General features: G+C 41.7%; 2 protein-coding genes across 7 annotated transcripts in view; both read left to right on the forward strand.

Moving 5' to 3' along the window:
• The window catches only part of LOC143323945 (protein jagged-2), a 41501-nt gene extending 40140 nt beyond the window's left edge, over positions 1–1361 (forward strand). The window contains exon 14 of one of the 3 annotated variants that reach the window (XM_076736134.1): positions 27–1361. In XM_076736134.1, the coding sequence (XP_076592249.1) occupies positions 27–466 (440 nt within the window). In that variant the 3' untranslated portion in view covers positions 467–1361. The remainder of the gene's footprint in view (positions 1–26) is intronic. The other 2 variants (XM_076736135.1, XM_076736136.1) reach the window with 2 other exon arrangements.
• A 2403-nt stretch (positions 1362–3764) lies between these two features.
• Positions 3765–16637, forward strand: clasrp (CLK4-associating serine/arginine rich protein). 4 transcript variants are annotated; one of them, XR_013077382.1, is made up of 21 exons: positions 3765–3884; positions 5341–5480; positions 5972–6069; positions 6190–6291; positions 7049–7128; positions 7381–7465; positions 7577–7713; positions 8075–8171; positions 8752–8830; positions 8908–8981; positions 9068–9109; positions 9202–9405; positions 10859–11176; positions 11260–11445; positions 11928–11971; positions 13634–13694; positions 13814–13872; positions 13956–14002; positions 14122–14207; positions 14455–14524; positions 15870–16637. XR_013077382.1 is itself a non-coding variant. In XM_076734600.1 (21 exons), exons 2-21 carry the CDS (start codon positions 5382–5384, stop codon positions 15910–15912), a joined length of 2007 nt encoding a protein of 668 aa, XP_076590715.1. In that variant the 5' UTR covers positions 3765–3884; positions 5341–5381; the 3' UTR covers positions 15913–16637. The 4 variants fall into 4 exon arrangements, 2 of the variants coding, with proteins under 2 accessions (XP_076590715.1, XP_076590716.1); XR_013077381.1 differs by having other exon boundaries at positions 14455–14479; XM_076734600.1 differs by having other exon boundaries at positions 11928–11967.
• Positions 16638–17131: the final 494 nt, after the last annotated feature.

Consider the following 17131-nt stretch of genomic DNA (forward strand, 5'->3'; position numbering starts at 1 on the left):
GTCTCACGTCTCCGCCTCTGTGTCAGCAGGTGCCATGTCTGACATGACGCACGGGGGTGTCAGCTTCTACATTATCCTGGTGGGGGTCTTAGCTTTAGTGGCGGTCTGTGGCTGTGCGGCCTGCGCCTTCATCCTTTCCCACCTCCATCGAAAGCGGAAAAAGCAGCAGGCCGTCCCACAGGAAGAAGGCATCAACAACCAGAGGGAGTTTGTCAACCTCATCAGAAACGTGGACCGTCCCGTGCCCCTCCTGCCCCCCGCCGCCCCGCTCGCGCACCCTCCAGCCCCCACCCCTGTCTCACGCTGCTACGAGGAGATTGAACTGACCCTGCCGCCCTCCCCAGCACCTTCACACCCCTCTCCAGCACTAAAGCCAGCCCACGCCCCCAAACTGGACATTTCAAACCGGGAAAGGGAGAAGTTGAACCGCTTCCACTACACAGACAACCAGGAACTGGAAGCCTGACCTTTGAACTTTTGGGCCTCTGAGGAGTTTTTTTTATTGTATTTTATTTTGCGTATTTCGCACTCTCTCGCTCACAGGGACCTGTTTCCAGTTTCTTGCTCTGTGTCACTGTTGCAGAAAATGGGCTGACCCTGTGACCTTTGTGTGCTCATCAGCTGACACCTGAGGAGCGAAGGCTGCTAAGCGGGAGGGTCAAATTCTTGCTGTGTTGACGTCTTTGACCTTCTTTTGAGAACTAGGAGGAGCAGCAGGCGCGTGATGTTTGACTGAAAGATTCATTAGACTCTTGATTTAATCTGGAGACTTGAGTGCCTGAGATACTGTCTGGAGGAAATAAATTATCATCCTCCGAAGGAGACTCGCGACCTGTTTCCTGGTCCACGATGCCATCTGATTGGTGTTCAGACCTCCATTTCTGTTTCAGACTGAACTCTGACAGACAGAGAGGTTAATGAATGGACGTTTATTTAACACTCTGTGTGTTTCTGTGTCTGGTTGTATGTGAGCGTGTGTGAGAGTGAAATAGAGAATGTATATTATGTGTGAACGTGGAGGAAAAGGAAGGACAGAGACAGTTTAAGAAAAGAAAACAAAGTTGATATACTTGTTAAAGAGAGTGCATACTCCTGCTCCAAAGGCTTTTAAGCCTTTTTGAAACTGTTTTAAAACTATACACTGTTGCCTGTATTGTCTCTGTAATATTACAGTATGTCAAAGATGTATGATTTTTTCATACCTGCTTGTAAAATAGCTTTTTTGTACATGGATATACTGTACATATTGATGCCCCTTTTGTACTGTGGTTTGGTCTGAAAGTATCACTGTATTACTTTGCTCTGTTTGTCCCATTTCGCTTTCCATTTGGAGCAACCAGCACATGTGGATTGTAATAAAAGTGCATTTACCAACTCTATTTTATTTTTCTATTACTTATAATCACCAGTCACTGCTAGAGGGAGCGCTGCCACACGGACATTATTAACTACAGTCGTTGCAGAGAATTAAGTGCTTCTCACCCTTTATGTATGCGCTTAACAACATCTGGGACTCTATGACAAGCTTTGTTTGTAATATCATTGTCAAAGGGAGGATATTTCATGATGGAGAATGTTGCTCACAGCCACTATGACTAGGTCAGTGGGTCACTGAATGCACAAGGTCTCTCTCTCTCTCTCTCTCTCTCTCTCTCTCTCTCTGACATACATTCACAAACAATGATAAAGACAGCGCCAGGAAAATTGTCCCCAGTCTTCCTAAAAATGACGGTGTCATTGTGAGAAACTTGTCTGTTGTTGGAAATTTTGGTAAATTTCAAGAGCAGGTGGCTTTTGAGGGATCTCATTACCAGTTTAAACTATCTGAGTGCCTCCTTAACAGTGTGTAATTGTAAATTAATTGTAATTAATATCTGTTTTCAAACATTCCTATTAGGGTATGGTACAACAACAAAAACTTAACAAAAAAAGCGTTCCTCTAAAAGTGTGCTAAAAGTAAGCTTCAAGCCAGTTCAGCCATGTATGTCATGGCAATGTTAAAATGATAAATTTGCTTTCAAATGACTGTGTGAAAGGAAGAGTTTTGCGTGTTGGGGCAGAGTGAAGTGACTGCAGGGTCACAGCAGTGACAGTTAATGGGCAAATGGATGTGACAAATGTGACCTCTGGCCTGTGGTAACAGCGGCAGGCTGGATATGTACACGGGCTTCCTGTCACCACCCTGGTCAGAAGGAAATGTAGGAAACAGAGTTTACACACACTCATGCCCACACTACTGTATGTCTGAGACCCTCTCTACACCTGCTGTGCAGCTTCAGGATGTCAGACCCCAGCACGCGGATTGGAAAGTTTTCATTCATCTTAGAAGATGCTGACGCTCAATCCAAAGGCCTTTTGTTAATGTTGAGTGCCTTAGTGAACATGTTTCATCTTAATCATGCTTGTTATATCCTGCGTGTTGATAGTGGTGTAGCTAATGCTTATAGGTAAGTTTTCCAGTTTGTCAGTTCCTTTTTGAAAAAGAAGCTTAGAAAGAAACTTTCTGGTCTCTGTCCAGTTCACTTTCCTGACAGTCAGTGGATAATAGCACAAATATAGGATAATCTGGGCTTTAAGATGTGATTGACTTGTCACTGGGGATCAAAATTTCAATATTTATACAAATGCATATGACAAAAGACTGCTCTAATGACATCCTGCTTTGTCAGACAAAGATCATTTATGTTAATTTGGTTGATCTGGGTTGACACAAGAAGTATTTCTTCACAAAATAGAGTTTTTCTCTCCAGTTTAATCCAGTTTACCTAATTCTGCGGGATAATATGAAAAGTAAGGTGTGTGGCCATCTCTCCTGTCTTACAGGGACATCTTGTGGCAGCAGCAGGTACACAGACAGTAAAACCACTGACTGACTTTGACAGTGTGTCACCATAAACATTTATAATATTTGATGACCTATGATTAAATACAATCTATCATCCAGAGCAATATATAATATACTGTATGTCCATGTGCACTTATTAGATGTTCAAATCCCAACAATATTTCAAAAAGTAAAACGAAATAGAATTAACGTTAAGAATGTGAATAACCAATAGGCAAGTGAGTTGAAAACAATAGAAAAGGTTGTGATAAAATCCATCAGACACCATTAAGAATCAGTTTTCACATGAGGTCAAATGCTGTAAACTGTAAATTTAACGCTGGAAATCTACATGGAAATGTCTATGAAGTGATCTGAATTGCACTGCTTCAGTAATCATTAAAGTTTACGCTTGATTTTGGGGAAAAAAAAAAATAGTTTAACAAAACAATTCTGAATATAAAAATTCTATTACTTTTCCTGATTTTTCTAATTCCTTGTCTAATTTAAGGTCAGTCAAGTTGGAAATGTTTTGTCAAACCACTTAAAAGGTCAAGGATGACTTTGTTTTGTCAAGCTTTGTCGGCATCCATACCTTTTTTCTAAAGAGCACTATCATGAGTGAACAGAAACAGCAGATTTGTGAATTAAAGAACATTTATGAACTAAAACTTTGAATGAGGCTGTATTTACAAAGACATAGGTTAATCAAAGACAGCAGTCTAAGCCTGTTTTGACACCAAGTGACATGTTAAATGTTTTGCATTAAACTCTATAACTAAAATTGTATTCATATTTTTCAGTCTAATTTTGACATTTTGCTAATGTGAATATCGAATCAAGCGCTACAGCCACCGTGTGTGTTCAACACCACAAGTTGTCTTCGGTGTACGGACGTGGTATATGTGTTTGCAGCGCCCCCGAAGCCTAAGATCGGTACTGCACACACCAGCTCCAACAGTTAGTCGCGGGAGAGGAGGCGTGTAACAGCAGCAGTCCGCTAGCAACGTCCTCGGTTTACCGAAACTACCCCAGTGTGTGTTGGTGGTTCATAAAACAGGTACGCAGCGAAATTTAAAACGACACCGACTCAGTCATACAGCATTTTTTCATGTATTGTTGGTGCTAATGAGGCTGCGATACACGCGTTGTTCCTAACGTCTCTGCAGACTAGCTAAACTAAGCTAGCATAATGTATGCTAGCTGTGATGCCAACTGGCTAACAGCAGCAGAGGCCCGGGCTGCATGCGCAACCAGGCCGATGTGTATGCTAACAAACTCTACGATAACTTTGAAAACACTCCTATTTTAAAGTGTATTTCGACTCAAAGCAATAGGAGGGGTGCACATTTGACAGAATAAAGTGGAGTTTATAGGAGATATGAAGTGTTGTGCCATGATAAGATAAGCCTAACGATAATATTAGATAGTTAGCTAGGGCAACGTTAGCTAGCTCTTTAGCTTCAGGCGGTTTTGCTGCTAATATAAAATGAATCTATTAAGCAAACAGACAAGGCTTGTGATAAAACGGAGAGGCGATGAACCTGACATCAAGCACATAGTAACATGCTTGTGTCATTTGATGAAATGCCGTCGTTACAGTTAATATTTATAACAGCTGATATTATAAATGGTAGACATGGTATTGATATTCATGCAGTTACAGGTTGTGTATGTAATACGCTCAGTCTGAGAAAGTAATTGTAAATATAGAAAACTCCTTGAAGTATTCGTATAATAAGTACTATGCTAAAATATATGGGCTTTTGTTCAGTTTGTTTGTTTGAATGTCACTTTCCTTTGCAACATCAAATAGTACTTGCTGTAGTCAGGGACATGTCAGTGACTATAGCCATCAATTTATTTATAAATGGGTCAAAAAATAATGTGTATGTCTGTCGAATACCAGCAACTATATGACAACTAAAAGACTGTCTTTGATATCAGTAACTATAAAGCCATGTCTGTGACAGAAGGGGAAAGTTACTCTGGATTGTATTTTTACAAGAAGTCAGAGTGCAACTTTCATTTTTGAGTATTGAGGAAAAAAAAGTTATAAAAGAAGTAAAGGTAAGTGCTTTGCATTGTTTGTCTCTGCAAAAGGTGCTGAATGAGCCAACAAAATTAATAAATCAAATTTCTTGTGTAACATCCCATCATGCCCACCACTATCTGTACTTAATAAGAGTCACTATTCACTGTTTGTATCCTGGGTAAATGTAGAATAGAGCCTCAGCGTTGTGCTCTCAGATGTATTCATACGGTTTCTTAATTAGGTGAGAAATAACATCAGTGAAACGATGTTGTAGCCAGAAGTTATGTGGAGTAATCTCTCAGAAGAGCTCTGTCTGTGCAGTTTGTCCAAGTCAAGTATTTGTTAAAAACTTTGTCTTTGATACACCAGTCTTTCAGTCTTATCACTCCATGCGCTTCATCTGTCCTAAATTTCCTCATGTCTTTGGATGCTCTCCTCTCGTGCTCTCTCCCATGTTTCTTTCTTCTTTGCCACCTTACAGCAGCCGTGCCCCGCCGCGCCCCCACCCCAAGCGGAGCCGTCATGTGGCAGGAGGCCCGCAAACATGAGCGCAAGCTTCGTGGCATGATGGTAGATTACAAACGCCGAGGCGAGCGCCGGCGAGAGTACTACGAGAAGATAGTAAGTGACTTAAATATTCCAATATCTTTGGCAGCAAGCCAGAAAAAATGTGATCCTCTTTGTTCAGAGTGCTGTGTGCTTTCTCTGGAAACATGCTATTTTTATGACATCTCATTTTTTCCAGATCTTGCCTCTGTTGTCTTTTCTGTTGAGTCACTGTTTTGAACATTAAGTTGGCTGATGCATGGAGACTCTGCCAGTTGTTTTTTGTTCTGTCTAAATGGAACCTGATTTAGATGCCAGATAAACAGTTCAGTATCACATTTGAAAAGCCAGACAGAAAAGATTTGTTCAGCCTCCTTTTACAAAACACTGTAAAGTAGCACCATGTGCGCATAGCTGTTACTGTGCTTCTGCTTTGAATAAATGATGAAATTGAAAAGTTAAAGGGCCATATAGTGTAGTATCTGTCTCTATTTGGTTAGTTATTTTATTTCGTTGCAGGATGTTAATGTATTGTTACTTGACTGCTTCTTGTTTTGTCTCAACAGAAAAAAGATCCAGCTCAGTTTCTTCAGGTTCATGGTCGAGCCTACAAGATCCACCTGGATCCTGCTGTGGCACTAGCTGCAGAGAGCCCCATCAACATGTGAGGAAACACACACGCACACAACATATACTGTGTATTACACATCACACATATCAGATGGACAGTACTCGAGGGATTTCACTGGTCAGACTAAACCTCTTTCTCTTGTTTTGTCAAAAGGATGCCATGGCAGGGAGATGCCAATAACATGATTGACAGGTTTGATGTGAGGGCACACCTGGACTACATCCCCACCTACACACCTCCACTGCTCAACACATCGTAAGTCTTGCAATGACCTAAACCTCACATTTAACTCCAGAATCTGCCTTGTGTGAATATTTTGTTTAATTTCTGGCGCTGTGGAGACATTCATGCATTCTTTACAGACTATTCTACGTTATGACATTTGAAGCATAAAACAAAGCACCATGCTGTAACATAAAATTGTGTTTTCAAAGAGAGTGCTTTGCAGTATTAAGCAGAGAGGCTTTTGTCTTGTTTGTGTTCATTCATTTGTTTGTTCATTTACTTGTTTTCATTCTGCTACAGTCAACAGAATTTCAATCTTTATCTTATATATTGAACCAATAAGTGTATGTGTAAACTCGAGTCAAATGATTTTATAGTAGATGTAAAGCTAGGGGAACAAAATATTCAGCCTTTTGGCTTCTGAAATGCATCAAATGTTTGGTGAAATGTAAATCAACTGTTTTACATATTATGCAAACATTTAAAAAAAGTCCTGTGAAGTTTTCCCTGTGAAAATCATGGTTTTACTTAAGTTCAACATTTCTTGCTCACAAAATTGCTGAATGCATTTCCTACCTCCATAAATCCTTTTTTTAATATTGTTCTGTAGTTCACCTCAGTTTTGTTACTCTACTTTTGCATTAGTGCGTCACCACTGGTGTTCAAATAGTAGAGATCCTTGGATGTTTCAGCCTCAGTGAGAAGGAAAATGCTCAGCGTGGTGAGATTCAAGTATTCAGTGAAGTGGTAAATGTGAAAACCTCCTTCTGCTCTTTGTCTCATACAGCACCCCGGAGCAGGAGATGGAGGAGAGAAAGTGCAATTATGAGCGCTACAGAGGCCTTGTGCAGAATGACTTTGCCAACAGTGAGTATCATAAACTTCGTAGCTGATGTTCTTTCAAGAAAAAGTTGAATTTCATTTGACTGTCAGGGGTTACATCAGGGCTGAGAAATTCATTAATTTTCAAGCTTTGTCGAACAACTGTTAATGCATTTCACACATGCTCTTTGCTGCATATGTTTTCTTAATGTGGCTAGAATAGTCTGTTAACCTTCCCTCAGTGGGTATATTTTGAAGTGGTGTTGTGCTCTTAAACTCCCTGCTGTCCTCCCACAGTCTCTGAGGAGCAGTGTTTATACCAAATCTACCTGGATGAGCTCTACGGTGGCCTTCAGAAACCAAATGAAGACGAGAAGAAAAAGTATGTCTTTAAATGTTATTAAAGGGAATGTTTTCTTCCCCACATGATTCTTAGAGTTTGTAAGCATTGAAGTTGGTTATGTATTTCTAAATCCTTTCTCCCATTGTGCAGACTGGCTGAAAAAAAGGCCAGCATTGGTTACACCTATGAAGACAGTACTGTGACAGAGCCTGACCCCCAGTCAGACAAAGATGAAGACAATTCAGAGAACAGTGAATCTGAAGAGGATGAGGGCATCCCAGATATTGGTGAGGAAATGGGTTTGGCACTAATGGCATGAACGCATTAGGAAAAATAAAACTCATTGAAGCTGAGCAGCTTGAGAAACAGGATACAGAGCAGAAATGTGCACCAAGAAATAACAGTTTGTAGATCAGCAGTTAGAAAGAAAACATAATCATATCTGTCCTAATATATGTAGAAATAACCCAAGCAAGTGTGACAACTCAGTATCTACTTCTCCAATCCGATGAACTTGGTATCTCCTCTGAAAATACAAATCTCTGTCTCTGCAAGTATTTGTCTTACAAGTCTGTGGGGAAAATTTGCTTTGACATCTTTCTTTGTGTCATGTTGTGTGTGTGCGTGTGTGTGTCTGTCTGTGTTCAGATGTGGAGGTCGATGTTGATGAGCTGAACCAGGAACAGGTGTTGGACCTAAACAAAATAGCAACCCCATACGGAATGGCTGAAGGAGACTTTGTTAGGTAACATCTCACAGATTGTCTTATCATGTCCCGAAGATCAGATGTAGACCAGAGCAAAAATACAGGTTTGGAAGAATACAACTCCCATTGGTTTTGTAATGTGCTGTGATTTGTGATCCTCACTTCACAAATATGTAAGAAATCCACAGTGAGTGGGCGTGTAGCCACTAACTTATTGATCTCATGCCTCCCTGATGTAGAACCACTTCCTTCATTGCAGTGTTCATGGACAGTGCAGCCTATTCAAAAAAGAAATCTGAATTTATTTCTGGGATCTGGCAGGTAGTTTCCTGTCTTGCAGATGTCCCTGAGCATGCTCGTGGATGTGATTTCATCTTCACACACTCTTGCTAGTGTGACAAGCTGAGAGGAATAAACTTACTTTCCATTTTCATAGAAATTTTACACCCAAATCAACTGCATGACTCTGTTGTTTGTTTGAGGACTTCAGTTGTTTTTGACTCTTTGCGTTCATGTTTTCAATAAACAGTTGAAATCATGTTAAACTGGGAAAAATCTTACACCGTTGATGAAATGATTGTGTTTGTATAACACTATTAACATGATACACGTTTATCAGGATGTTGAGGAAGGACAAGGAGGAAGTGGAGGCCATCAAACATGCCAAGGCTCTGGAGGCGGAGAAGGCCATGTACTCTGTAAGATAACATTCATCCAGGAATGTGTGTCATGTGATTGTTATAAACATGTTTTTAAGTGACATGTTTGATCTCAGGGCCGGCGATCTCGCAGGCAAAGAAGAGAGTTCAGAGAGAAGAGGTTAAAAGGTAGACAGATCAGCCCACCGAGGTAATTTTATGTTGCCCTTCCTTATTCACAGCTGTCCACTTACCTCAAAACATTTTGACTTACGTCCTCGTCCACTTGTGTTTCAGCTATGCCAGGAGAGACAGCCCAACATACGATCCTTATAAAAGGTGAGTTGACTGCTTGATTTCTTCACTTCCTGTTCTGTCGTGTCCGTATGTGTGTTTCAACTTTATTTTCTGATTTTTCTGAACTCTCTCAGGCCAGAATCTGAGTCGAGCTCTGAGTCGAGATCACGCTCTCGTTCCCCTGGTCCAGAGAAGATCACCTTCATCACCAGCTTTGGAGGCAGCGACGATGAAGCTGCCGCAGCAGCAGCAGCCGCAGCAACGCAAACAGCCGCTCCTCACTCTGGCCACGCCCCCTCCAACTTGCAGCACCCTGCAGGTCATAGCAGGGGCTCCCGGTCGGTAACTTTCCATCTTCCTGGCTTTTCATTGGTTGTTTTCCTCTTACAGTCAATTTGTTGTCTGTTTAAATGACCACAGCTGTTGAGGCAGAAAGAAATACTGAAGATGAATTACTGATTTTTGTGGTAGGTGAGGTGGATTCCGGTTTTTAATCAAGTCCGTGCAAAGAGTTGCTGCAAAGTAACAAATGCACCTCTTCCACATTGCATGTGTGCTTTGACAAAATGCGTGTGATTGGATAGTTTTAAGCGTTGACACAAACTGTGTACTAGTTAATGATTATGGCAGTGCAGTGGCTGGCAAGTAGGGGTGGGCGATACAACTTAAAATTTATGTCTTCTTTTTTTTTTTTTTTACTGACAGTATTATATCACGGTATTATAAAAATGAAAGGGGTACTGAGGGGAAAGAAAATGAGGTGTAGACCTACACATGTTTTGAAAGGAGTAACCTGCCCCATAATGTAGGTTAATTGTTGAATTTAATGTTAGACAAGGGGGAGGATTAGGCATCTAACAGCATTTTACAAAAACATTATATAACAGTAGTCAGTGTACCACTGGGCTTGTGTATCAAGTTCATTTACATACAGCAGCAACAGACACACGTACCGATGCAGTATGCAGCTGAGGGAGCTTTCTCCTATCAACAAAGCTGAGCTTGTGTTGAATGTGGAGATAACGTTCAGTCTGGGTGTACAATAGATGCTTCTAGCCACGTTAGCCACGGAACATGCTAACACCATATTCAGCGGGTTAACCAGCAAAATAAACAGTGAAGCAAAATAAAAATGTCAAAGCTCACAGGTTCTTCTAAACTTTCAGGTTTGAAGTTATATCGATCCATCCTTGAGCTTCAGTTTTGAAATGAATCCTGCTTTGCATTGACCCTCAAAGCAATCAGAAGTAAAGTTTTCCAGTTGTTGTGGGTTCAATTCCCACAATCCACTGGATCTTCACTTCCTCAGTTGTTAGAAATAGATGAAGACTTTTGTGTTGGTTCTTGCAGCCAACAGCAGAAAACTTGCCGTGCTTTGCTTGCAGTGTTACTTTCTAGATCGCCGTGTTACTGGAGTCAATGCTGTAGCGAGGAAAAAGAGTAGTTACTGAATGTAACTCCAATTCTATGAGTATGTGTTCAGCCCTCTACCTGCATGTTATTGCAGTCACAATGAAGCACATTATTTTTGATATGCTAAAACTTTTATTGCCGCAACGTTGCAAAACATGTCGTGGCAGAACACGACACTGGTTACTGTGACGAACGTGGTATACTGCCCACCCCTACTGGCAAGTAAATGAAATTTTAATATTTTAATTATTATTTTATGGCTGTACAAAGTCGTCATGTGACTGTAAGATTTCTTTAAAACAAGTAAACAGACCTTCTGAAGCTAGACTAAGTGCTGGGCTGACGTTTTACTCAAACAGTGCGTCTCTGTTTATCCAGGAGACGAAGGTCATCCTCCAGTCGCTCCCCTTCCTCTTCCTCACGCTCCTCATCTCGGTCCTCCTCTCGCTCTTCTTCCCGTTCACGCCGTGCCCGACGTGGACGAGGGGGAAGGGATGGGTGGCGATCCAGGACACAATCACGGTCGAGACGACGTCCCAGATCTCACTCCCGGGGCAGAGGAGGGAACGGAGGGGGCGGATCCTGGAGGAGACGTGACCGGACATGCTCGCGGTCCAACGACCGAGACAGAGAGCGAGAGAGGGACAGAGACAGGGACCGGGACAGGAGACGATACTCCGCACGCAGACGAACGAGGTAAGATTCCCCCAATGTCTCCCCGCAGTTACTGATTCATTATGCACATGAATGACTCAAGCTCTCTTTTCATGTTCTGTCAGGTCCCGTTCCAGCTCACGGCAGGGGGGCAGCTCGAGGCGAGGGGGTCGGAGCAGCGGAGGACACCGGCGGGGAGACAGCAATAGCCGCAGTCCCTCTCAGTCCCCGAGTCGTACTAACCACAGTCCCTCCCCTGCTCACAGAGGAGGCCAGCCCTCTGCCAGCATTGTCTGTGACAAGCTAAGAAAGTAAGAAGACCATAGACACACTGCAGCAGAGACAAATCTCAGCTGAAACACTTCTCTTAAGAAGCTGTGGATGCTTTGATCATTATGTCCTAAAGGTCTAAAGTCTTACTAGTTTGGCAACGATCAGTTTAATACCAATTTATCCGCCAAGGAATATGCAGGTTTTGGCTGTTCAAAGCTGATTTTCTTGGTCAAAGTGCAGTGATGGAGGATTAAGCCTGTGCTACAACTCAACCATCAAGCAATTTAACACCAACTATTTTGGGGAAAAGCCAGCACAGTAATTATTAAATGTTATCAAGCCACTAGAATAATGTATGACTTGATTAATTGATAATTGATTTTTTTACTAGTTAATGTATTGTCATGTTTTTTTAATGCCTGTATACCTCGACACAATGAAGCACCAAAGTTTTTTTGTTTCATGTTAAATCAAATGTTGTCTCCACACCAGCTGATCGTCTTCTCTCTCTTCTCTCCAGGCCTGATACTCCGGGTGGTAAAGAGACGGGAGCTGCCAAAGTCAGTAAGAATTTGATCTAGCTGGGTTTCTTGCTAAAGCCTACGCCTCCCTCATCCCTGACAGGCTGACATGGTTGTCCACCAGACTGGGATGTAGAAGCCATTGTTGCCTACAGAAATAAAATGATGTGATTTTTTTTTTTTTCCTTTTTTCCCTGCACTGCAGTCAAAGCCCTTCATCTACTTTGCAGTTGCCATTACAGTATTCTTCACCTTCTCAGTGTTTTGCTGGGAAGAATGTGAACTTGTCGACACTGAAAAGTGACAGACTGAATTAACGCTGCCATCTCTGTATGGAGTGAACATTTAGGCACCCGGTGAAGTCATCGTCTTGATTGTGCTTTTAGTCTGCGTTGTGCATGCATGTATGCATATACATGTGGGTGAGAGAGTGCAGAGTCTTTATATCTGTTTTTAGTCTCAAACACACGAAGCTTATCACATATCAGTGGCCCCAAGAGGAAGAAGATGACTTATTTTGTTACAACACATGAATCAGTATTGGCCAAGTGATCATTTAATAGTGACAGATGACATTTCATTGATTGAAAAGCAACATGGGTGTGCTCTGGACTGCCGTTTTTGGACTTGTTTTAACAAGGAGCAGAGCATGCTCCCACTCTCAGAATGATATGCTTTACGTCCCACGTACAGATGGAAGACTTGAGATGAGAGTTAAAGGAGCAGTTTGACATTTTGGGAGATACACTTATGTCTTGCAGAGTGAAAGGAGGAAATAGATTCCGTTCTCATGACTGTATGTGAAATATGAAGCTATGGGTAGTTAGCTTAGCTATGCTTGTTGTAGCTTCATGTTAAGTGTACAATCAGAGTGGAATCAATCTTCTCACTCTGCAACAGAGTGAATAAACCTATTTCCCAAAATGTACAACTATTCCTTTAAAGACTAAATAACATTTCTTTGTAATATTTTAATACTCTGGACCGTTTTCTGCCCTGACCTGTCTTCTCTTTTCACTGTATTTCCAAGCAAAGAAGAAAAGATTTGAATGTACTCAAACAGACAAATAGAGTAGAAGTCATTATCTGCTTCTCTGTTAAACTTGCCTGCGGTGTTGTGACCTGCAGTTTTTCTTGCCTGGCCAGGTTTAAACGGCCCAGCGATGGGCGTGTCACTGACAAAATGCCACTGGCTCTCTCTAAACTCTCTGAACTCACCGGACCTGAACTTGCCCACGTCTCACTTTCCGACTGACTCCTTCTATTCCTCCTTCTCCTCCTCCTCCTTCTTCTCCTTCTGCTGTCCTCCTCCCTTTTTTCTCTCTTGACGGTGTTTGCAAATATATACTGTGTAAAGGTTCATGTGACTGGATCCTGTCCTGCTTCTAAACTATCCTACAGCAGCTGCAAGCTACAGTTTGCCTCTGTCCACACACACGCGCGCACACACACACACACACACACACACACACACACAGCCTGTTCAGCTAGAAAGATTCCTGTGCACTTGTTGACTCAACAAACATCACACTTAATTAATTTATCAGCGGCCTTTTTATCTCCACCAGCAACCGTACAGAAAGGTGATGGCACTGATATTGTATAACAGCACAGTGCCTTTGATCTCTCACTCACACTCACACACACACACACTTTTGTCAGGCTGTGAAAGGATGTGCTGCTAACACAAATGTGTCACCTGCAGCCCAAGATGACCCCACAGGAGCGTCTGAAGCTACGAATGCAGAAGGCGCTGAACAAGCAGTGTGAGTACAGCGGAGCACTGAAACATGTTCAGATGTTCGTTTTGTCACATTGTAACCAATGTTACAAAGATAATAGAACTGATTATTTGTCCCCCACCCCCCACCCCTTTGTCCTGCAGCCAAGGCGGATAAAAAAGCAGCCCAGGTGAAGATCCAGCAACAGGAACACAAACGACAGGTGTGTAGTGTGTGTTTTTGGGGGGTCAGGCAGGAACAGCTACTCGGTTATCTGCATCTCATTACTGCGTGTTTATTTTACAGGAACGAGAGGGAGAGCTACGAGCCATGGCACGCAAAATCCGCATGAAGTAAGAATCTGTGTGTGTGTGTGTGTGTGTGTGTGTGTGTGTGTGTGTGTGTGTGTGTTAAAGTGGACTGCTTGGTATTTGGATGCTGCAGTTGTCTGACCCAGAGGCTCTGCGTTTAGGGAGCGTGAGAGACGTGAGAAAGAGAGGGATGAATGGGAAAGGCAATACGGGCGACAGAGCCACTCGCCTTCTCCCTCCAAATACGGTAAGACTTAAGGTTTCTGATCACAAATCACCATATGGATCTAATAAAATAATAGTTTGGTGGAGCACAGTGTTTGTTGTGTGTGTGTAGTCTCGTCCTACTCAAACAGAAGTAACCAAAGTATTTAATCAGCTACGCCTCTGTCTGATTTGCTGGCGTCACTTTGTGCTCTGACAGTTTTATTGCCCTTAAGATGTTGTGGCATGCTATTGTTTTGATGGTGTGCTCTGTGTCCTCTGTCCCTCAGGCCGAGAACACAGCTCATACAGAAGGTATGCAAGAAGCCACAAGAATCTGCACAGCTCCGATGAAGCAGAGTCAGTTGTGGGATTTGTTCACATTAATGCACAAACACTATCTCAGAGGCCTTTTATACGCAGAACTTCAGCTACTGCGGCTTTTCTTTCACTTAACTATCAAATCAGTTTGTCAGGTGTTGGCGTGGAAGTCAGGCCAAGAACAAACATAATCCAGTACGAGTTAATGCCAAAAGTCAAACAAAATACCTCAAAGTTTTCACTGCGATCAGTTTTTTTCCTCAGAATAGAAACTTCTGCCAGTTTGAACTTCAACACATTCATTAATATATTTGTATGAAGCAAGTTTAGAAGCATTTTTAACCTCAAGTAGAGCCAGACGTGATCGACGCAGATGTTTGAGAGTTTAAAAATTGTCAGCTGATGTTTATCTTTCTTGCTTATAACTAAACTTCAGGGTGTCCTTAAAATGTCTTAAAGTCAATTTCATGCATATTCAGCCTTAGACTTAATCTTAAAATTGAATTTGTGAGGTCTTAATTCCTACAAACAGTTTATATGAGTTCATCTTTTCTCGTGAAAAGTCCACATTTCTGATGTTACAACTCAGTCTGTTCCTATATGAAACCTGCCTGTGCATGGGAGCACGGACTCTGCGATGCTTGAATAAGAAAAAGATGATTTGTCTGAACAGGTCTTTAAAAGGATTTGAGTGTCTGATACCTGTAGACACGTTGAAATATTAATAATAAACTTTATTTATACAGCACAGAGTTACAGAGTGCTTTACGTGGTTGAACCAGGATTAAAACATTTCTGAACCACAATGAGGCAAACAAAATCAGACAATTATTATAATGTAAAATAAAGAATGGCATAAATCCCTTTTTGAGCGTTGTTCTCAGATATGAACTAGATAATTTTACACTTGAAAGTGTTTTAATACAGATAGTTTATCACTGTTTTTCTGCAGTTTCCTGTTAGTTTTTGGCCAGCATACACACGGTCACATGTCTGAGGTACTTGTGTGACTCAGTGTATTGATCCAGAAGTCATCCATTCTTATTCAGACTAACCAGTTAATCTACGTTAATCCTAAATGTCATTAAAGACACAATCTCTGATTCATATGTTTCAAAGAGGTTGCCAAAACCACCAGGATACAAAATGCAGGACTGGAGACTGCTGCTCTCCCAAACTGACAGATATTTACTACACAGAGTAACATTAAACAGCTCAGTCTAAGTCCTGGACTAAAACAGGACTTTTATGTTAGATTATGATCAACTGAGGGACAAAATTCTTCTTTTGAAAGTTAGTTTAGCGACGCTTGTCCATTTTCTGTCTGATGTTTGTCAGATTTTTCTGCTCTCAGCTTGATACTGATGCACCTTTTGTTTTCCAGGAGGTCGCGGTCTCGGTCGCGGAGTCCATACTACCGATACTGAGCTGTGGAGAACATGGATGCATCCTGCAGACCCTTCAGTGCGGTCCTTTGTCACTGGCACACATCCTGTCCAACAAAAAGCGTATTACATGGAAATATGAAGAGATGGACTGATTACCTGTTGGCTAGTAGACTAACTCATAAATCTGTACCTGAACACTATGTTCTCTGGTCCTCTGCGTCTACAGAATATATCATTTTGACTGTGATTCCTTACTTTCAGTAATTACACAGCCAAGCAGAGCTCGATCTGCCCTTTTAATTTCAGCTTCGTCTCGTAAAGAGACGGCAGGTTCATCAAATGAGTTTCTGGTTTCTTCTGCATGCTCCTCTTACTCCTTTTCTGCCTGAACAGTTCTCAAAGTGGACTCGCCTGGAGACATACGTTTGTGTTTCAAAGTCCTTAACAGTAAGCAATATCTCACCTTTTACCTCACTTCTTCCTCATCTCATTACGCTCTCTATCTGCCTTTTACTTTTCTCTAACAAGAAACGCTCAATGACCATTGGAAACGACTTTCATCTCGTGCAGGTTATTTATACACATCCATTCAAAACCTCTTTATGAGAGCAGATGCAAACAAAGTTAATGTATGAATTGAATCTGTCGACCACTCTTTTTTATACTCTGTCCTCTGCCAACTGGTGAACAGCAGCAAATAACTTTTTTGTCCTCCGTAATGTAGAATGTTCAATACAAAACAAATAAATCTGACTTTGAAAATATCTGCTCAGTTTATTCTTTTTCCTTGTCTTGAATTCAGGTTTCTATATGAAATTAATTTGGTTTTGCATACCTTAAATAACTGATATTAATCACCAAAAAGCCTCACATGCTCTGTTATAGAGGCCCCTTATTTCCAGTTGAATTTTTCAGAGGCTGCAGTTTGTTTGTTTGGTCAGGAGGGGGCGACAAACCTCAGCTCTGCAGCCAAAGACCTTTCACTGCAGCTTCTTGTCACTTCTGTGTCATTCTGCGACCTGTGAGGCGTTTTTCTGGGTGTCTGCTGTCTTCTGATGACCGTTTATCAGTCACAGCTGCTCAACAAGAAAAGGAGAAATGAATGTTTCTATGGTTGCAGTTTGGTTTCGGAGACACCTGTAGAAAACCAAAGAGGTAGTTCCTCGGAGCTGCGGAAGAGGAACTACATGTTGATTTCCACTATCGGATGTGAAATGATTGATTGAAACACTGGTAGAAAAAAAAATAAGAATACTGA

This window comes from Chaetodon auriga, chromosome 7, assembly GCF_051107435.1.
Source record: "Chaetodon auriga isolate fChaAug3 chromosome 7, fChaAug3.hap1, whole genome shotgun sequence".
NCBI classification, from domain to species: Eukaryota; Metazoa; Chordata; class Actinopteri; order Chaetodontiformes; family Chaetodontidae; genus Chaetodon; species Chaetodon auriga.